The sequence below is a fragment of the Cucumis melo genome, chromosome 3, assembly GCF_025177605.1.
Source record: "Cucumis melo cultivar AY chromosome 3, USDA_Cmelo_AY_1.0, whole genome shotgun sequence".
Taxonomy (NCBI): domain Eukaryota; kingdom Viridiplantae; phylum Streptophyta; class Magnoliopsida; order Cucurbitales; family Cucurbitaceae; genus Cucumis; species Cucumis melo.
Genome location: NC_066859.1, coordinates 30,151,941 through 30,173,725, shown reverse-complemented (window position 1 = coordinate 30,173,725; position 21,785 = coordinate 30,151,941). Strand labels below are relative to the sequence as shown.

Here is a 21,785-nt window from a genome sequence, read left to right as displayed (position 1 = left end):
ATGTAATTAAATTAAATACAAAGACATGGCATGATATCCAAAAAATGATAGTTTTGATGGTTACTATTTATGTTCCAAGAATGTATGTATTCTTGAGATTCGAGACCGCTGTATATCTAATAGTTAATAAGAATAGATATTTGACATTAAATTTTTGAGTTGAAAACTGTGACACAAATCAGAGTCAGACATGATAGAACCGTCAACCATGAGGTACCGAAGAGCAGAGTTAAAGTGAAAGAAGAAGAAAAAAAAAAGAGATTCTCTACTTTTATTATTGTTATGTTTAAGACAGTGACATCGATTATGTAAATTATAAAATTCGACCTTTGATTATATCTCACTTAAAATAAATAAATAAATAAGAAAACCATAGATGAAAGAGAATGAAAAAACAAATTTTATTCTATTATCAGTATGCTTTTTTTAGAGTTTTATGAGTAAGATCTTTTTGACCTTAGGCACCTTTCTATGCGTCGCTTTCTATTACATTCGACATTTTTAACTCTTTTTTACAAAAACAAATTTAATTATATATCATTTAAGGTTATACCAGAATGCTTCTTTACGTAGGAATTTACGATAAAAATTGTTTTTCGTACGTCAATTTTACGAGAAAGTTGATAAATTTTTTATTACTAGTGCGATTGTATATATTGGATACTTAACAAAGCTTTTCTTAACTTTTAATCTAAAATTACCATTTAAATATTAAAGTAGAATATTAAAATTTTAATTGTTTAGACAGTCAGATTGAACTAAAAATAATTATTTCAATTTCTTTATAACCGATTGGGTATGGATCGATTCATCTAACTTCTAACTTTAACATTGAATAAAAACAAAATAGTTGTAAGTATATTAATTAAATTTAAATGATTGACATATATAATAAAAAAGATTCAAAAATATAAATATAAAAGAATCTATTATAGTTCATCAATAATAAAAGTTTATTATTCATAAACTAATATTTACAATTTTTTTTTAAATATTATTACTACTTATTATACTTACTTAAATAAACACCAATTTTTATTAGGACAGGCAAATGCTAACATTGGTAATAAGTTTGTTCATTTATTAATATTTTTTATTTAGGGAAGGCGACAAGAAAGCGTTGATGGGGTCCGCTCTTTTCAATTTATAAGGCAACCAATTTGCATGGACCACTCTCATATCCTTCTCCTCTCTCTCATCCATTGACACGTGGCGCTACTTCCTTATTTTTCAATTTTTCGGAGCCATTTGTCAGATACCGCGTTCCCTTCATCCACCACGCTCAAACCCTAATCCCAAACTATCCTCACTAATTACAAACATTAAATTTATTCTTACACATTTAACTTAAATAAAACTTTGGATCAAGACTAATCTCTTGATGAAATATCATTTATATATATATATACTTTAAATTAAAACATGCCCCAAAAGAAATTGAGAGAGAGAGAGAGAGAGAAGTGAATGGGTGGGACAATTGCGTGTGATTCGCACGAGCCATGTTGTCGGTAAAATTTGTGAATATGGAAAACCATACACGCCTTCTCTCCTTTCTCATTAATTAATTTTACTACCCAACTAATTTTTATACTCTCTTTCAGTTACTACTTTTACATTTTTCAACCCTTTCAATTTCAATTTATTAATTTACAACCTTCACCTAACTTAAACTCCCATTTTCAATTTTCAAAACCCATCTACATACTTAATTTGGTATACAAAACAAAAATTGGATTAAAGGTTTGATTGATTTGTTTATATATATATATATATATATATATATATGAATTTAAATAATATTATGTCAAAAAAAAATGGAAAGTTAATCCTATCGACTTTTAACTTTTAAGATGAATTGGTGATTCACATTCCACACCCTATAAATGATAAATGATGTAAAAGATGAGAATAAGAACTAGTTAATTGGTATGCCACCATGTGATCTTATCAATCTACGTCCCTCCTATGGCAATTCAGTTGAAGTTTCACGAAAGAGGGAATTTTGGGATAAGTTTTTCCCTTGGTTTTCCATATTATTAATGATAATCAATGGCAATAATTTTATACATGGAAAATCACTATTTTGGGATAATAAAAAAATAAAGAATGAATTTAAATATTGCATCCATTTGAGTGCAATGTAGAGACGACAGTAACCAAATAGGCTGAGTAAAAATAAACTATTATTAACGAAATATATTTCTTAGAAAAATTCATTATAATCCTTCGATACCCTTGATGATCTAGCTAGAGCTTGGCATGTGTTGCTGACTAGTTTGCTCTATCATATTGGGAGTCTCCTCTAACAAATTCAATATCCATACCTATAAAAGTTTGATTTAAATCAACACATAATAACCATTAGATTAAAATTACAATAATAAATTTCAATTCCCTCCAATAGAGGGATAACAATTTGAAAAATAAATTCATTTGTTTTGTTCAAACAATTTGAACAATTTGGACTATCAATTTAAAATATAAAGGATTGGATTTGGTTAAACATTTTCTATTTTTTTCAAATTGGACTGGATTATTAGTTGACTAAGAAGAAAATTGAGTTGACTCAAATTAAATATATATCTTATTTTTGTTTTTGCTATTTTTTAGTGATTAATTTGAGAATTTTAAATAATTTTCTTTTATAGATTTGCTATGATTTGTGTTTTCTGTTTTCCTTTTGTATTAAATACAATAGATTTATAGTACTTATATAGTTTAATTTCATAAGATTTTTTTTATTAATTATGTCATATTCATAGAGGCAACTTTCAAATTTAAAATTGAAAAGAAAAAATGAGAAATAAATCCGGGTTAGGTTGGGTTTAAGACTAATCATTACGTACTAAGACGTAGTTCTAACTCTGTGAATCTCAATATGTAATATTCTTTTATTAATAATATTTTGGGATGGTATGGTTAAATGAATGCACGTTTATTTCCTTTGTAAGAACAAAAAGACTTTATTTAATTGAACAACTAGAATTTTCGTTTGGTACCAAAAAAATCCGCAACCTAGTTCAATCCAATCTAACCTACGTACACCTTTAGCCTTCAAATTCTTCTTCTCACATTCCTCTCATGTAATAGAAAACAGCCAAATCCTTCCTGGATTCACATTTAAATATTTTATAATTTAGTTTGAAAAATGTTGCTATTACTTCAACAGGATTATTTGACTTAGAGCATCCAAACACATAATATGTACTAAATCCTGTATTCAATAAAGTGTAAAGGAAATTACAAAAAGAAAAAAAAAACACAAAAAATCAATTACAAGAAAGAGACAAAGAAAAATAGAAGAGAGAGAATTAGCGAATAAAGTCACAAAACTGTGTTGTTTGTTATAACAAAAAATTAAACTCTTTAATTTCATGCACCCTAAAGCTCCTCTCCTCCCTATATATATAGATATATAAATGTCACTCTAAGTTCCCCACACAAACACACACAGAATATTTCAATATCAATATAGCCCTATATACCAACCCCTAGAATATATTCCATCTCTCCCTCTCCTATTATCTACCTACATACTGTACACTCATATATGATGGCAATGTTGTCTACTAAAGCTGGCCATGATTCTCATGGACAAAATTCTTCCTACTTCTTTGGATGGCAAGAGTACGAGAAGAACCCTTATCACCCTACTCAAAACCCCTCCGGGATTATCCAAATGGGTCTTGCCGAAAACAGGGTAATCCTTGAATAATGTTCGTTGGACTATAACCACCATTATTTCTTTTGTAGTTTAACTACATGGTCGAATTATTTGTTATCATGTAACGATACTAGTTGGTTGGGCTATTTGATCAACCCTTCTAGCAGTGAAGTAAGAAAAAGATTTGGAGGCGGATGAATTAAAAGTAAGACCAAACAAAAAATATGTTACGTAGCAATGAATTTTTAAAAATTTAAGGAGTGGTTTCTTTTGTGCTTGTTATGATCATATGATTATGGTTATGGTTTTGAAGGGAGGGAATTTTATTGTATGTAAAAAGAATATGTAATATTAAATGGGTTTTGCAGGTATGTTATGACTTCTTGGATGAGTGGATGGAGAACAATCCAGATGCTTTAGGATTGAGAAAAAATGGAGTGTCTTTGTTTAGAGAATTGGCTCTATTTCAAGACTACCATGGCTTGCCGGCTTTTAAAAAGGTACCTAGCCTACAACCCTAGTTTTTCATAAAGGGCTCTTCAACTTTTCTTTTCTTTCTTTTATTTTATTTATTTGTTTATTATTGAAATAATATTTGATAAATAATAGGCGTTGGTTGAATCAATGGAAGAAATACGAGGAAACAAAATGAAATTTGAGATGAACAAACTGGTGCTAACCGCTGGTGCAACTGCTGCCAATGAAATCCTCATATCTTGTCTTGCCGATCCCGGTGAAGCGTTCCTCGTTCCCACTCCTTACTATCCAGGGTAAATAAATTCAATAACTTTCCAATATATAAATCTTCTCTTTTTATTAGTGCGTTTGTGAAAATAGAAAAAATAATAAGCATATATATGAATGTAGGTTTGACAGGGACTTAAAATGGCGTACAGAAGTTCAAATAATTCCAATCCATTGTTCGAGTTCAAACAGCTTCCGAATCACAGAAGCGGCGATGGAGGAAGCCATGGAGCAAGCCCAAACATTGAATTTACGAGTCAAAGGGATTATGATTACGAACCCATCCAACCCATTAGGCACCACATTGAGCCAGAAAGAGATTGACTCGGTGGTGGATTTCGCTATAGCCAATGCAATCCACATCGTGAGCGATGAGATATATTCCGCCACAGTTTTTGAGCACCCAAAGTTTCGAACTGTCATGGACCCGAACCTACAAAAATTCCCAATTTGGGACCGAATCCACTTGGTGTACAGCTTGTCCAAAGATCTGGGCCTACCCGGGTTCCGCGTGGGCATGATTTATTCAAACGACCTAGCAGTAGTGGATGCGGCTACCAAAATGTCTAGCTTTTGTTTAGTTTCTTCTCAAACACAGTATTTTGTGTCGCAAATTGTAGGGGATGAAAAATTTCGAGGCAATTATATGCAGGAAATGAAGCGGAGGATTCGAAAGAGGAGATTGATGTTGGAGTCGAGTCTCCGACAGGGCGGTGTTAGATGTTTGAAAGGGAATGCAGGGTTGTTTTGTTGGGTGGATATGAGGCATCTTTTGAAGTACCCGAGTTTCGAAGAGGAAATGGAGATTTGGAAGACGATTTTGTATGAGGTTGGGATTAATATCTCTCCCGGTTCGTCTTTTCATTGCTCTGAACCCGGTTGGTTTAGAATGTGCTTTGCCAATATGGAGGAACACACTTTCAAGGTGGCCATGCATCGTCTTAAGACCTTTCTCAACTCTACCTCACCTCTCAATGCCTACGAACTCTCCCCCACTAACATATAATGTATTACTAATAATGTAGTCTAATTGCAGGTGGAGGAGTGAATCACGAATCCAAACATAGTCCTTGCTTTTTATATTTATGTTTTCTGCTCTATATAATTCCGTACGTAGTATTAAGGTTGTAAAATAAATGTGGGTCGATCAACGTAGAATCGATCAATTTTCCTTCAAATTCACCTTCTTGTTGTAACCAAGGGGTTTGATGTATTGGTTTCTGTCTGTAACAAATTGAACTAAAGCAGTAAATTGGAAATGAGTTGGATTAAAATTTCAAAAAGATCAGAAATATTATTTGCTACTCAATCATAGATTAATCATGCACATCTTTTTGCTATTCTATGAACATAATTTTAGCTGACTAACCTAGAGGGTCTGGATGCCCAATTAATCAAATATATTGATCTTTATATTTAGAGGAAAAATACCTCAAACATGCAAATCGATTGGCATTAATATCGATGATTATTGTTAAGTCAAACAATTAATTGGGAATCACTTAATTAAGTACCATTGAAATTGAGGTTAATCAATCCTAATTAAGTTAAACTTGAAAGTTACTAGATCATAATTGCTTAATCAATATACAAACCTAACTAACTTATGTTACTTGGGGATCTAAGATTTTGACGATTATGGACTAGATCTATAGCCATAAATTAAATATGCTTGGTTACTTGTCAATATTTCTAAACACCGTAACAGAATTAAGACAACACAAGACTTTTATTTTTAAACATGCTCAAATGAATAAATACGTAAAATACAAAACAATCATGAGCTAAGAATCGTATAAGTGCAAAATTGATTTTTTTTTTTTTTTTTGTTACTAAACATTTAGAAGAAGAAAATATGCAATACAAAACAAACTGCAAGAATGAAATTCAAATTCACCACTTAACTAGAAAATTGTGAGGACAAATTTCTAAGAAAGGAGAAAGCAATTTTTATGACTAAACTTTGGTCTTCTAGCTATTAGATGCACATTCAATGGAATTTTGAATGTTTTGAGAAAGAGACAAAAGAGAAAATGATAAAAGTGATTTTATTCGATTTTACTTTCATTAAATCTAAATAATTACAAGTAAGGGCATTTTATTAAGATTAAAAAAATATAATCATTGCCTGAAAATATATACATTATATAGATTAAAACTATGACATAAAATCAAACTTCCTCAAAAAGAAAAAGAAAAAAGATCAAACTCCTCTGAATGCATTCTGCAATCTTGTTTATAATATAGGCTTGGGCTGGGATTCTTAAATGGGCTGGCTATTATCCACCTTAATGGGCTGCTTAGGTTTGATTACTCTTAATTATGGGCCGTCCCCTCTTTTCTTTCAGGATCCTCTCCTCCATCGTTGACTTTTCAAAACTACGTCAGTTTTAGTTTTTTTTTTTTTCTTTTTAATTTTTGAAAATGTGCTTAAAAAACATATTAAAAGGGTTTTGACATTAACTTTTCTTATTTTCAGTGTTAATTTTTTCTATTTTTTAAGAGTTTTTTTTTTTAAATATAGCAAAATATTATTCATGCATTAGTAATAGATTAAAAAAATCATTAGGTTGGTGATAAAAATTAATTGAGGTATATAAATTGAAAATGAAAAAGTATATATAATAACAACACATAATTTTCCGGCTTCATTTCAGTTTCCCGACTCGTAATCTTATTAGTCCTCACCTTTACACAAAACTTCATTGCGTTGATTTGATTCTACGACTTTAGCCTCAAAACAAAACTGAATTCGGTTTCATCTTCGTCTCTTCTCCTTTGATTTTCGATCAAACCCTTCTTAAATCTCAGAGGAAGATATTGAAGACGGTGAACGATCAAATTCAGAGTAGGGTTTGTTTCTCAAGGCGGTGGCGGTAAAGGGAGAAGAGCGGAATTGAAATACGAGGAGGGTGTGGAAACCCTAAACCATGCTTCTAGGGTTTCGAATTCCGACAATATCTGCCATTACATTCACCTGAACGCAACTTTTAACGTCCGAAGGAGATGACCGACGAAAATGGAAAACCGGATAAGGGTAATCAATGGCAATCGCCGAGACCACCGCACCAAGAGAAAGCGGAGGACGTGAAACTCTGGGGAATTCTTCTTTTCGGTCTGATCGGTGCCTCTGCCACCACTCTCGCCGTGAGTTTTGATGCACTTTCCGTTATTTAGCCTACTTATTGCTGACGCAGTTTCTTTAAAAGGGAAATTTGAATAGTGATGGGCAATGTGAATTTCGATCTATAATGAAATGGTTTGTTCAAATTTTTTCGATTGAGAAGGCTAGCATCAGTATATGCTATTAAACTTATCCTAACTGCTATCTACTGACACAATAACCCTAATTAACAATGAATGATAAGAAGTTACATGAGTCTCTATAGTTGAGTATATTCCGCAATGGGCTTTTTGCTTGAATTTCTTGGCGTACTTGGATGCTATTTCCATCAAGTATTTTCTCTCCTTTAAGTTACTGCTTAATCGACCAACTGCTGGATTACACAATTTGACATTGGTTGTTTTGGGGCAGGTTGGTCAGCTGCGGAAGACTGTTGATTGGGTATATACTCAGGTATATGCGTGACTACATTTGATTATGATATTTCATATTTTCTTTACTCGTTTGTGAAAGTGAAACAACAATAAAAAGAAAAGGAAGGGGCGGATTTGGTGATATATTCTTGAAATATGGTGGCTGATAATATAATTTTGTTAAACAAAAGTTGAGCAGGACACAATCATCATGGGGTGCAGGAAGTGGCCGTTCTTTCCGGTCATCATTTCAGGAGGAAGCATGGAAAAGGTATAATCGTAGGCTGCAAGAGGAGTATGAAGAAGAAATGGAGAGGGTGGTAAGAATTTTGTGGCTATTTATTATTTTCCTTTTTCGTCCAGCAAGAACAGGGTCTTGCAATGTTATTATTTCATTTTCTGAAGTTGTATAAAGGCCTTGGATTCATATTGCATTCTTTGTTAATTTGAATTTAAAATTTTATTTGAAGCTTTAGTGATGCATTTTTGGCCAGAGTCTCATTTCACCCTTGTCTCGTAAACTCAATTTTAATGATTGTCGTATATGGGTCGCCGCTCGTTGCATGATTCTGGTGCCCTACCCCTCTATTCCCTATAGTGGCTTTTGCCAATTCAAGGATAGTTTTTGAATGAAACAAATTGTTTAAATTTTCTGGTAACTCTTATTCATTACTCGACATATGTTTGAACTTGGACCTTGTAGCTATCCTAAAACATCCCAATCCATTACCACCATGACACTCTTGGGGTTCAAAACTTCCAATTTCTCACCATGACTCGTCTTATCTTCTTTGGAGCCTTTATTTTATTTCTTTCTCACTCTGGATTTTGATGTCTTGTCCTTTTGCTCTTAGTTTGATTGGATATCTCTGTGCATTGTTTAATTTAGGAACGCATAAGACGCATGCAGAATGTATTCAACAGAGAGAGGAACAAATACAAGAGAGGCTATGAGAGCTGGAGAGAAAATGGTCCTGGTGCGTATCATCAACATCACCAGCGAGATGATTGGTATTGGAAGGCCGAAACATTCTACAGAGAGCAAAGACAAAGTAACACAAATAATTATAGAGAAACTCCAACTGACAGACCAAGTTACTTGTTATCTCATCATTATACAGTTTTGGGTCTCAACAGGTGAATTTAGTGTGCGTTAACTTGCTTACAATTAAATTATGGATATTTTTTCTTCTCCTTCCATTTTAGTTATAAGTTCTAAAACTACAAATTGCATTTTCTTTTCAATTGTCTATCTTAAAAGTGACATCGTGTCTTAAATGTCTGCTACAGGTGTCGAAAAACACCTTATACAGATGCCGAGATTAAGGTATATTCCTTAATTCATATACGTTCACATATTACTATTGTACTAGAGTTCAAGCTTTTGGTGTTAGTTTCTGTGAAGTATTTTATTATCCAAGTCTTGGATTGTGAATTGGATTTTTCGTTCATGGTCACAGACAGCATTCCAATCCAAGGCGAAGCAGTTTCATCCAGATCAGAACCAAGATAATAAAGGTAGAACCATAGACGATGCTCCCACATCACTTATTTTCTACTATAGCCCCTAATGATCACTATGTTGCAGAAGCTGCTGAGGCCAAGTTCAAAGAGGTTATGACATCTTACGAGGCCATAAAGTCAGAAAGAAAGAACAATAGACAATAGATCATAAGACTAGACTGCACCGATAGACACCGATGGATCGGAGCTCCGGTAACCATTTTAAAAGAATGAGGTATTATTGGTATTTTTGCAGAAAGCCCCCTCGTTAATCATGTATTTATTCATAGAAATTGAGTTTCTTAAAGTACAACAAAATAAGAGTGGGTGATGTATTGATATATATATATATATTTTTTCGATAGGGGCGTGATATCACGCAGGCGCGGCGAACTTTTTCTGTTTGTTTAACACACTATTCGAGGAGTTCTCAATACATATTAAATTCCATTCGCGTTAGATGTTATAGTGCTTGTAGCTTTGTAAAAGGGTTTGTTTTGGGAAATTTTAGTTATACAAAATACCCTGAATTTTAGGATAGGTTTTAATAATACATCTCAAACTTTCAATTTCACCCAATAATTCAAGAAGCATTTTTATACTTTTGGAAATGGATGTATTTTATAGTCTATTTTCAAACATCTTTATTATATTTTGCATTTCCTTTTATTTATTTATATTATTTCGTGCAATATTTTAGCCATCTAATAACTGCCTCAACTAACATTATTATGTGTGATAATATACTCATCTAAATTGATTGTTTAGAAAATGGAGAAAAAATAATAAGAAAACGCACAATATCATGAATTTAAAATATTGCCAAACTAAACAAAGAGAAGTCTGTTTACTCCCACTACTAAAGTGTTCTCAAGCAATTCGACAATACATTAATGTTTGGGGGCTGTTGAAAGAAATGAAGTAATATTTACACTCCCGACTCCAGATCACAAGTACACAGTTTTATTAATCCACAATTAGAACGAAAATCTAACAAAAAAAAAAAAGAAAAAAGACCTTCTCTTCCATGCTATGCCTCTTCTTCCTCCTGAATTATGATATAAACAGTGCCCAACTTGATCCTTCCTTTGTGTATCCCATCCCTCTGATGCTATGAGTTAAGAACTGGTGGGGTTCTGTAATAAGCAGGAACAGTTGCTGGGAAGAACATTTGCCTAACTCCTTCCGCCTTTATTATTGGAAATATGATTCCTGATGCGCTCTACAACAAACAAACCCAATTCATTTCTTGTTACCGATTACTTGTGTAAGAGGAAAATATGAAAAGATGTGTTTTGTTAGTTCAAAACTCACGTAGACCAATCTTGCTCCAATCCAGATGCCTTTTAGAGAAGGAAATGGAAGCAGTAAGCGACCAACTCCGTATATTGCAACCGCAAAGAAATGGAGAACGAGACTCAATGGGCGAGGATTCAATCCCGAAAGCAAGGAGACAGGCCCATTTGAGAATATTCCTCCAAGGCTCAAATAATCAAAGCAAGCTTGTCTCATCTCCTTCCTGGCTTGATCTGGCGATGCACAAAACACCTTGTATAATGCCCCTGCCAATGTGTTGATTGTAGAAGCCACAGGCTGCAGTTTGAGACGAATATATTACAGCTTTTACTTACAAAGGCTCATAGGATTGCAACAACAAAAACTAATGTTAATACCTTTCTAAGAGTGTAAAAGGATTCTAGATATTTGCAGAGAGTCGGTGCATCATTCAAGTCTTTTAATGGCTTGAGGAGGTTCCTGAGCACAACAATATCGGACAAAGCTACTGTCATTCCTCCACCGGTGAGAGGATGACGCATGTTGAATGCATCACCCATCAGTAAGGCACCGGGTGTCGGCTGGGGAGCGGCAGGCATGCTTCTATTTGGCATTGTCCTTATATTACCCTTCTCAATAGCAGCTATAAATGCATCGTGGATTTGCGGAGGAACCTACACGAGTAATGGTAAATTCATCAGTTCAAAGCGCTAGAACACATGGTTTGGCATGAAATGAGAGTGTTGAAAAAATTGTACCTGAGGAGCGACTACGGTCTTCAAATACTTTTCCATTTCACCGTTTGATATAGAAGGAACCTTCTGACCAGGAACATCAACCAGACAACGGATCTCAGTGCTGCTAATGGGATAGAACAAAATAGGAGAAGGATCTCCAAGAACAACATGCCCAAGATTTGCATAAGGAAGTTGACAATTCTCCAGAACCAATCCCACAAAATAAGATGGAACATCAACCTGCAAAAGATAGAGCAGATAAAAGGGCTCAGAAATTGAAAAACTTATTCACTGTTTTGATGCAGTTGGCAAATCATTCTGCAGCCAATCACAAATCCTAAGAGAAAGTAAATGTCTATTTTGGGGTACCACTGCATATAATTGAAGCCTCCTTACCATTGGGGTGCAAAGAGAGCGGCGCAAATTTGAGAAGCAACCGTCGCAAACAATGGTCAGAGGGGCATATGCTGTTTTTTGTTCACCATTTTTGGACTTATACTGCACACCTGTGATCGTTCCCTTTTCTTCCAGCAACGAAGTAACTGTCCCTTGCTCCAATCTCACACTACAAGAAATGGAAACAGAGCATGTAAATAATTTCATTCATGAGTGGTTATTCTTTAATCCAATCACAAGAAATACACAAGTATCAATGGTGAATGTTTGTCTCTTTGACTTTAACGAGTCAATTGAGCGACTCTAAACCAAACCTAAGAACTTTGTCTGAAATCCATTTATGCATATAGAAGTAACATTAATTTCTACCCCAAATTGTCCAAATCTTCTTAACAATACAATCAAACCCCAACGTTTCAAGAGCAAAAGTTTCATATCATTGAACAATTCAGAAGGACACGAATCGCAAAACACAAAAATGTGTACTCTACACAGAATCAGTACTTCAAAAAACCAAATTTAACATTTAACACAAAAAATTTGTAAGATCTTCAAGAGTTACTATTATAGTGGCCAACCCAAAAGCTTAAATTGATGAACTACAGTAAAATTAATTTCATAAAATGAAGCAGAAAACAAACGCGAAAAGAACATACTTGGGAAGAGAAGCAGCCTTCTCCCTCATTCTCTGTATGAAGCGTCCATTGTGGAAGCTTCTTCCAGATACATCAGAGTGAAAATTTTCCAATGGGTAAGAAAGTCGAGTATTCTTTCCATCTTTGAAAAGGGCATAGCCATACACCTTCTGTGCATCAATTTCCTCAACGCAATCTGTATTACAAACATATTTTTCCCTAAATTAATTGATGAATATTTTTTACTTTTAAGAAAGGAAAAAAAAAAAAACAAAAAAACAAAGACTTGGTAAGAAAATTTGCCATGAGTAATTACAAACCTTGCAGTCCTAACTCAATCAATTTGAGATAGCCACCAGGCTGCAATAATTCACCAACGATCCTATCAGGCTCTGTCAAGTCTCTTTCAATCACGTGAACTCGACGACCATCCTACCAATTTTTATGTCATCAACTTTGCTTTGCTTCCATTGTAAAAATAACAAAAAGGGAGAAAAAAAACATACATGTATGTACAAATCTTTTTCTTTCCTTTTAAAGTTTAACCACCCAACTTTTGAAAATAATAATCGACATTGATGAACAACAATCACATAAAATAAATAGACCAAATTGAATTTTTGGTTTGAGTTTTAAAATATAAATTCAAACTTTGTCCTTTGGTCAACAATAATCAAATTGAATAACTTTTTTTATTATTATTTATTCACCAATAAGAAAGAAAGAAATTAAAAACAATCATCCAGTCATATCATTGGTTACATGGAAAAGCAATTTACAACCCCCAAGTTTTCAATGATTTCCATAAATCTTCAATAGATTCTTCATCATTGGAAGGGTTTCTATGAATCGAATATCAATTTATACTAATAATCGATACTCACTAACAAAGACGAAATTCAAAATAAAGCAATAGATAAACAACGATTGTACCTTGCCAAGAGTGTGAGCAAGAGCGGAACCGGCAACACCGGCTCCAACGATGACGACGTCGGCGTCGCCGTCGACGGATCTACATTCTCCGTTGGTGGTTGCAGAGCTGCTGACACTAGCGCTCCTCGGCGTGGAATCGGTTCCCCGAACTCGGCGATTCCTCCAAGGAGAGAGGAAGAGAGAGAGAGCAATGGGGAAGGCAAGGAGGGCGGAGAAGATCCAGCCGAAGGCGCAGTGATCCACCATTGTTTAGTAGTTGGAGAGAATGGGAAATCACGTCGACCTCAGGGGAGATCCCCGCGGCGGCGGCGGCGGCGACGACGACGACGAAAGAAAAAATTGGTTATGGGAAGTGAAAATTGAAAAAGAAAGGACGGTTTTATAGAAATTGTGAGGCGGAGAGTGAACCACATCCATACATTACGTTATACATCCATCATTCTGTCTCCTTCCTTCCATGAACAGTCGCTTTGGATTTATTTAGTTATACATCAAAATTGTAGCGCCTAATCATAACTTAATTACAACTCTTAATTAAATTACATGAACCAATATAAGAGAGTGAGTGTTTGTCCCATTTGTATTTAGTAAATTACGTCAACAACTCCTCCTCTTTGAAAATTTATCGAAAGAGATGAATACAAGTACGGTGTATTTATGGCCATCTCTTTCTTATTGTTCCATAAATTTCATCCTTTTGTCTTTTACTATATAATTTTCGTAACCAAGTAAAATTCATTTATCAATTATATTTTACTCCATCATTTTTTATTCAAATAATTTTTATGTATAGAGAAAAAGTGTGAGAATTTAATCCATAAACTTCTGTTTTTCTTTTGCAAAAGTTGGAATATCACCTTTGGAAGGGTTTCAAAACGTATACATGTGATTGTGATATCATGGTGATTAGGACGATGCATGCTTGGAAGAAAAAATAAATAAACTTCATGTGTAAAACTATATTTCTTCCACACTTCTTTTCAAGTTCTCATCCAACATGTTTTAACTAAACATTTAGGACGTTTTGGATGAAATTAAAGGTAAAGTCATGAGAGCAAATATCCAAAAGTAATAATATTATATCATTGTGAAGAAACGTGTACGTAGAATCCTTGCTTATTGAAGAAGAATATCATATAGAGATATTTGAAGGTTCATTCTATCGGTTGTTTATTTGAAATTATTCAAATATTTATCGATAGTCCTCGACCCTACGGAGCATAAGAAAATTAAATAGATTATGACTCCAAAAAGATTGGGGACCAAGATCATGCATCGAATACCACAAGATTCTCTATGCTAATATCTTAGGCATCCTTTGAAAGAATGACGTTCACTCCTCCATTTATCCTAAATCTTATAGAGCTGGCTAAAGTATATAATATATTCCATGATTTTCTTTTCTTGTACAATTGTTTGAAGTCATAATCAAACTGTTAATCTCAATCTTTAATATATTGAATACTACGTCGTAAATTGAGTTGGACTCATTTTTGCCTCTAATATCAAAGATGTTAACGTATTCGATAATATTTTCATGTATGAAAATTAGTGTGTTTTTAATTATTTAAAATTAGTTGAAAGTAAAAAAAAAAAAAAAAAATTGGATATAGAAACTTAGGATTGAACTAAGTTTTATATCAATATTAAATTAACAAATAATTAGTTATTGATCTTAGCCGAGATCGATATGTTTGGTTTCCAATAAAAAAAAAAGTTACTTTCTTAACATTATATTCATGCAATTCAACATGATGGTAATTAAATATTCGATGTATACTCTAAAAAGACGTTATATACATACATATATATTTATTGAGAGTTGTTTAAGACAAAACTAAAGAACGTGGAAGAACCAAATCAAATGTTAGTTTGTTGGTAAGGACCAATTTAACAACCTCAAAGGAGAAGAAATTAAAAGTAAAGTAATCTCTAAATGAGAGTTTGAATTCTACTTTGTATGTGTTTTATTAAATTACTCACTTCCTGCTAATTTAGGCATCAAAGTATATTACTCAATTCAAAAACAAACTCTATTATAATCCATAAATTACAATAACCAAATTCAACTTTCCAAACATAGATTTGAAGATACATTTTTACTCTGATGTAGATCTTCTAAAACTTCACGTCCAGAGAGTTCTAAATAGAGAAATAGCTTTTTTCCTTTTTTTTTCTTCTTTTTTTTTTTTTTTTGAAAGTGTGCATTCATTGCTAATTAATAAGCATTTAAACTTGTGGCTTCAAGTTGGATAATATGTCTGTACCATCGTTGGTTTTTCAATTTCTTTACAGTGAGATATATATATATATATGTATATATATTGATTTTATATTTTAAATACAGATTAAAATTATAAGATTGAAAAAGTTATTCAATTATTTCTTAGAAACTATCAAATTCTATTTCCATAGCAAATATAAAAAATTGAAATGAGATGAATTTAACCAACTATGAAATGATCATTGACATATACGTTTTGGAATAATTTAGAATAATAAATAACTATATGTTGATTCATAAACGTAAAAGGGTGGGTTCGTAAGTCATTAATAAAGTAGTTTATATAGATCTCTTAAGTAATTGATGATTAGAATTGTTTGAAAGTGGTGTGAATTATATATATTGTCCATGTTGTATTTAATTAAAGAGTATCTAAAATGGGATCAAGAGAGCCACTTCAACTTATTTTGTACTGTCCAATCCAAGTCCACAAATCTGGGGGGACAAATGGTTTGAATAAATATAATCAAGTGATCCTCATAAACAAATTCTATGTATCATAAGAATAAAGAAAATGATTAGAGATAGCTTAATTAATTTGTATTATTACACTTTTCCTCGTGTATCACGTGCGTCACTGCTTCCTCCCACGTGAAAGACGTTGAGACAGTTCCCATCACTACAGCATCCTCTCTTCATTTTTTTTAATACCTTCACCTCTCTTTCATTTCACATTTCCTACTTCTTCTTCTTCTTCTTCTTCTTCTTCTTCTTCTTCTTCTTCTTCTTCTTCTTCTTCTTCTTCTTCTTCTTCTTCTTTATATAATTAAATTTATCTTTACCTATTTGTTTAAGTTTTTTGAATCTATCAGTAACTTCGAATAGTCTCAAAACAGTCTGATACTCCATAATATGTTTTGTGTTATTCAACTTCTAATTTACAACACTATTTTATCACGGCCCATTTAGTATTAACCTTTAATTATTGTTCATTTTACATATTTCCAGTTAGAGATCTCGGAATGAACAATATGAAAAGAAACTTTGTATGTATATATGTAGATCAGAATTATGAAAGGTGTCGATTGTGTTCAGAATGTGGAGTTTGAAAATTTCTTGTCTTTTTTGGTGCCATCAAAATTGATTGATTATGAATTCAAAAGGAAACCTACAATGCTTCCCTAATAAAAATTTAAAGGATATATATATGGCATATATTTAATTCTTTCAATTCTAAATTCAATTATTGGTGGGTTGGCAACACTTTAATGATATATAATTGATAATGATATCTATTTCAATTTTTTTTTTTTTTTATTTCATTCCTCTTTATTTACAATTTTTTAACTATGATGAAGACTTTTTATACATATTAAAAAATTATTTTAAATAACATAACTTTGAATTTACCAAAGTGTTATAATTTATTTATACTAATCTACAGTAAAGTAAACTACTATTTATATATATCTCTATTATAATACAAATATCGTTTTGATATATTTTGTATAAATATTCATTTTGTTGTATTATTTATATAATATTTTTTGTAGAAGGCATTGTGCAAAATAGGATGAGAAAAAAAATTATGGTGGAAATTTGTTGACGTGGTCAAAAGTTGTGTGGTTGGGAGCCAACCATTTTTCCCCCAAACTGGTGGACACTTTTCACCTTGGTTGGTTTTGGCAGCTACCCATGTGGCCTATGTTGGATGACTTTTCCTCTTCACAACTAAAACAACAGTTAATCAGTGATATCGATATCAATCGACTAAAGTTTGAATACTTCATTTTACGTACCGATGGAACTAAAAGACCTTTTTGTGTGGAGAAATTATGCACCATGTCATAGGTATATAGCTGATCATATGGTTGGAAGAAACTGATATTATTAATATTAATTGTTTTGTTAGATAATATTTTTTAGAAAAAAAAGTGAAAGTCATATGTTGATTGGTAGTTAATGAAGGAGTTGTCTTTTCCGGGGTGTGGTATTGTCTTGATGTTATTTTTTGAGTCACTTTTAAGTTGAAATTTGATATTCATTTATTTAACTTTGAGTGTACATTGATCGACATAAAATGGACCAATAGTAGAGAGAGAGCTGAGACCAAATGTACCATCGCAAAAGCTATAATATTATCTTCCCTTCAATTATTACAAATTTCAATCCTATGGTCTATGGTTCAAAAATTAAAGTATGTTTATGTAATTTCAAAACAAACCTTATAAAAAGACCAAAGGTTTACTTTTTCCAGTTAAATTTACAAGTTTTATTTTATAAATTTATGGTGTTATATCTTTATTTGTAATCATTTTAAATATATAATATTAGTTTTCTTCTTCGAATTGTTAACATTATAAAGTAATGAAAGTGTTAAGACATTCTTTCATGACCCAACGATACAACCAAATTTCCGAAAAGGTTCTTATCTACGAAGGGCCAAACGTAAACAAGTAGGCTTATTGGGTATGTTTCTGGGCCTATCAAGCGGCCCACCTAATGTTTCTATAAACATTAAATTCCGTGAAACCGCCTAAGCTATGGTTTATGACTAAATTAGTACACTTAATTATTTTATTAAAACGCTTCTATATCTATAACTATACCAATTTGATTAAAAATAGTATAATAAATTCTATCAAACTTTTTATAGTTTATTTAAGTTCTTTTTTTGGTTGTATTTTATACATAGTGTTTTTTTTTAATCTATGACAATTCTTTTTAAAAATGATTAAGTATGTAACAGTATTCAAAGGAAAATTGTGAATACAATGAATTTCGTCGGTTTTTCAATTATGAGAGTATCACTAATGGGACATGTTGTAAATATTGGTCTAATAAAATAAGTAAAAAATTTATAGTGATTCTAAATATCTTAGTTGAGGGTTCTGACTCTTTTATCCTCTATTTTGCTAGAAAACCCAATGAACAATACAATAATATGATCGATTAACAAAAGTTGATTTTGGAATTTGATTCATTATCCATCACTATATTGTGATGGGAGAAAAAAAGGAGAAAATTAAAAGTATATGTGTGTGTGTATATATATATCAGACGTTGGAAGTTCAGATGAGAGAGCAATCTTTAGGGGTGTCGGCATATGCAATAGAGAGAGGATTTATAAGAGTTGAAAAAAAGGGCACTAAAGACAACCCTTTTAATTTTAGTTTTTATGAAGTGAAATTACAATCAAGTGTCTCTCTTTCCCATTGGCCCTTCTTTGTCTTTTGGTTTTAAAAAGACTAACATTAGAGACAATGTCCGAGGGGCCTACTCGTCCTTTTACACGTTTTCTTTCTTTAAAAACAATAATACATATATGTATGTATGGTATATTTTTTTGAGTTATTCTAAAGAGAACACCTAATAAAGCATTATGTCCACCATTGTAAAAGGGATTTTTGAAAAAGGAAAGAAAAAGAAGAAAATGGAGAGCTGTCCTCCAATTTAAATTATATTAACTAATATTATTCCCAAACCCTATTCCCCACTAACCCACAAAATCCATGGCTACTCTTCAAGTCACATTTTCTCTATTAAATTGAGGAAGAATTAATGAAGTAGATAATTAAGTAACATCTTTAATTACACAATCATAAATAAATACTCATTTGATGAGATTCCAATTCTTGACAAACCCATATTCTAGGTTTGGTATGTTTTCAAGACTTTCTTTTTTAATTTTAGTCTATTCATTTCGAAGCTACATTCATCTATATTCTACGATTTAACTTCGTCTTCTTAAGTTTTCAAAAGTCCATAAATATTAGTAAAAATAATTCCTTATTTTTGTCTAGTTTTTGTGTTTGATACTCATTCTTGCATGAAACGAAGTTTTCTTTTTTATATTGACGGTGAGTTGATATACGCATTTTTTTATTTTTTTTCACATTTTTTCTCTTTTTTGTTGGCATTCGATTCTAGACTGTGTGTTGGATATTCACGTAGTAGCTCTCTCCTACGCTTGACTTCTGACATGCTAGTCTTTAACTTGGCCTTAAGTTGTTCGAAGTCAACTTGCATAAAAGATCGTACAAACAGTGTTTGGTTCAATAAAAAAAATCAAGTTGAGACACTTGAGATTAATTACTTGTTCTTCCGATTAGGATGGTCAAATTAGACTATATATAGGTCATTCCTCTAATATTCAGATTTAATTAACGTGTAACATCGACGGTATTAGGGACAATTCCAACGCTTGAGGTTGTAGGATGCTGATTTTGGATGTAGCTCAATTTTTTTTTTATTGACGATATATATTGACCAACTTGAGTGTTAGGTCCCAAACACTAAGACGTTGGGCATTTCCCTTTTAATCCGCACATTCCTTGTGCGTCCGTAGGCTTTAAGCGCACTCATATAGGTTTTGAGTCTTGCCTTAGACAACCACGTAAACCCTTTTAAATTCTTGGTTTACTACTTATAGTGGCAAACACGGTTGAACATGCATTCTTGATATAAAGGGAAGCAATTGTACAATCTCATTATCAATTCTTCTTTTGCTACTTTTTTTTCCTAGTAAATATTGAAGTTTTTTACCCGACAATATATTGCTTTAGAATATTTTGACTATAAACAATCGAAGTTCATAACAGAACTACAGTAGAAGAGAAGCACGTTTGCTTTATGGACAATGTTTATAAACAACGTGTGAAATCTGAATTTATGATATCATTTTTATCTCCCAATTTTACGGTTATTTTATTCAGCGATGAATTTGGTTTGTAAGTTGCTAAACCAACTAATAAACTTCACTATGATTAAAAATAATTGGGGTATGAAATGAAAAAATGGAGTGATAAATTAGTTAAAATTGTCTTGTAGTGAGTGAGCATAAGAAGGAGAATAGTTGCCAAAGTAGGCATCACATCACAAAACACATAGCCTACGGTTTTCCGACAATTTTGTTCCTCGGGGTCGTCCGACCATTCACCGTCAACTTCGCCACGTGTCTTCATCTCCATCCTTCTCCGTACGCATTTATCAACGTTGTCCCAACATGTGGTCGTTTACTCCACTTCTTTGGATGCAACGGCCATTATTAATTTTCTCATCTAAACTTCTATAACTAAAAAAAATCATAACAGACCAATAATTTTATTTTATGACCCCTTTTTATTTCCCACTCATATGTTGTAAGGTGGAAAGAATTGTCGGTGGATGAATTGGGTGACGTCGTTGATCTCCCATCCCACTCGCATCAATGGCTCCTGTTTTTCCGCTTACATTGCGTCATTACACCTACATGGCTACATGGACCCGGTTCGGTTCCGGTTTCCTCCTCTTCTTGCTTAATTAATTATTTTTTTACTAAAATTGTGAAAATCTCCTTTTAATTATACTATCGAATTTTCAATTATAAATAGTGAGTTTTTAAGTTTATTTAATTGTTAAAATTAGTTCCTCAAATTTACATATATAAATATATGGGTAAAATTTATAATAATTCTATACGCTTGAAAAATCGAATGTTGGAAGGTTTATTTTAACATTGTTTTTATAAATTTAGTGGTTTCAATGTATAGGTGTAACTACAAATGCTATTAGTGGGTTTTCTCATTTGTTTTTTTTAAGAAAAAATATCAATTTAAATTTCTAACCTTTTGTGGAAGTGTCAATTTAAATTTTAACCTTTGAAGACCATTATCAATTTATTTCATTTATTGTATTTTATTTAAATAAATATCATGCAAAAGCTTATAGTTTTATCATTTAAATTCCTACTATGTTTTTTTTTTGATAGGTTTAAACATTTTTCATTAAGATTTCATTTGAAAAATCTTTGCTCACTAATTATTAATTTTGAAAGAAGCTTAACAAGTACAAGAATTTTTTTCTTTGTAATTTTAATAAAAAATATAAATTAATTTAGTTATAATAATTTTAATTTGATTCAATTAGTTGTTTCGACGACTAAAAAAATTAGGTTTATTCTTGAAAACTAAAAGGATAATTTTTCTTTTCTTTTTTCTTCTTCTATACGACAAAATTAATATAATTTATATATTAACTTTTTTTATTGGGAACAAAGGAATCAAATCTCAAAACATCAAATTTGATAGTACGAATACTAATTATTCACGTGGGAATAATAATGAAGGTTTGAATCCTGCTTTAGTTTGATTGAAATT

The 21,785-nt window shown here is 32.1% G+C and overlaps 3 protein-coding genes across 5 annotated transcripts; 2 read left to right on the top strand and 1 right to left on the bottom strand.

Moving 5' to 3' along the window:
• The first annotated feature begins 3,553 nt into the window (after window positions 1-3,553).
• LOC103488536 (1-aminocyclopropane-1-carboxylate synthase 9) lies at window positions 3,554-7,288 on the top strand. The gene is made up of 5 exons (XM_008447334.3): window positions 3,554-3,700; window positions 4,033-4,164; window positions 4,274-4,434; window positions 4,532-5,374; window positions 7,213-7,288. Exons 1-5 carry the CDS (start codon window positions 3,554-3,556, stop codon window positions 7,286-7,288), a joined length of 1,359 nt encoding a protein of 452 aa, XP_008445556.3.
• On the top strand, window positions 7,051-9,907 carry LOC103487809 (uncharacterized). Of its 3 annotated transcripts, XR_537336.3 has the most exons (8): window positions 7,052-7,555; window positions 7,944-7,985; window positions 8,137-8,265; window positions 8,835-9,082; window positions 9,236-9,272; window positions 9,406-9,463; window positions 9,534-9,683; window positions 9,814-9,907. XR_537336.3 is itself a non-coding variant. In XM_008446294.3 (7 exons), the coding sequence occupies exons 1-7, from the start codon at window positions 7,415-7,417 to the stop codon at window positions 9,611-9,613; spliced, it is 732 nt and encodes a 243-aa protein (XP_008444516.1). In that variant the 5' UTR covers window positions 7,051-7,414; the 3' UTR covers window positions 9,614-9,907. The 3 variants fall into 3 exon arrangements, 2 of the variants coding, with proteins under 2 accessions (XP_008444516.1, XP_008444515.1); XM_008446294.3 differs by having other exon boundaries at window positions 7,051-7,555; window positions 9,537-9,907; XM_008446293.3 differs by having other exon boundaries at window positions 7,051-7,555; window positions 9,534-9,907.
• A 369-nt stretch (window positions 9,908-10,276) lies between these two features.
• On the bottom strand, window positions 10,277-14,015 carry LOC103487810 (squalene monooxygenase SE1-like). Its single transcript, XM_008446295.3, has 8 exons — window positions 13,425-14,015; window positions 12,812-12,923; window positions 12,513-12,687; window positions 11,857-12,025; window positions 11,482-11,700; window positions 11,122-11,397; window positions 10,763-11,041; window positions 10,277-10,670 (listed from the first exon to the last, which is right to left on the bottom strand). Exons 1-8 carry the CDS (start codon window positions 13,668-13,670, stop codon window positions 10,560-10,562), a joined length of 1,587 nt encoding a protein of 528 aa, XP_008444517.1. The 5' UTR covers window positions 13,671-14,015; the 3' UTR covers window positions 10,277-10,559.
• Between the last annotated feature and the right edge of the window lie 7,770 nt (window positions 14,016-21,785).

What these genes read in the sequence shown, in the direction of transcription:
- LOC103488536 (XM_008447334.3), top strand. Translation starts at nt 3,554, where the DNA reads ATGGCAATGTTGTCTACTAAAGCTGGCCATGATTCTCATGGACAAAAT. An exon ending in TGGGTCTTGCCGAAAACAGG is followed by an intron (nt 3,701 to 4,032) that starts GTAATCCTTGAA and finishes TGGGTTTTGCAG; the next exon opens with GTATGTTATGACTTCTTGGA. An exon ending in GCTTGCCGGCTTTTAAAAAG is followed by an intron (nt 4,165 to 4,273) that starts GTACCTAGCCTA and finishes GATAAATAATAG; the next exon opens with GCGTTGGTTGAATCAATGGA.
- LOC103487809 (XM_008446293.3), top strand. Translation starts at nt 7,415, where the DNA reads ATGACCGACGAAAATGGAAAACCGGATAAGGGTAATCAATGGCAATCG. An exon ending in ACAGTTTTGGGTCTCAACAG is followed by an intron (nt 9,083 to 9,235) that starts GTGAATTTAGTG and finishes TGTCTGCTACAG; the next exon opens with GTGTCGAAAAACACCTTATA. An exon ending in TCAGAACCAAGATAATAAAG is followed by an intron (nt 9,464 to 9,533) that starts GTAGAACCATAG and finishes ACTATGTTGCAG; the next exon opens with AAGCTGCTGAGGCCAAGTTC.
- LOC103487810 (XM_008446295.3), bottom strand. Translation starts at nt 13,670, where the DNA reads ATGGTGGATCACTGCGCCTTCGGCTGGATCTTCTCCGCCCTCCTTGCC. An exon ending in TTGCTCACACTCTTGGCAAG is followed by an intron (nt 12,924 to 13,424) that starts GTACAATCGTTG and finishes AAAAATTGGTAG; the next exon opens with GATGGTCGTCGAGTTCACGT. An exon ending in GATTGAGTTAGGACTGCAAG is followed by an intron (nt 12,688 to 12,811) that starts GTTTGTAATTAC and finishes TTTGTAATACAG; the next exon opens with ATTGCGTTGAGGAAATTGAT.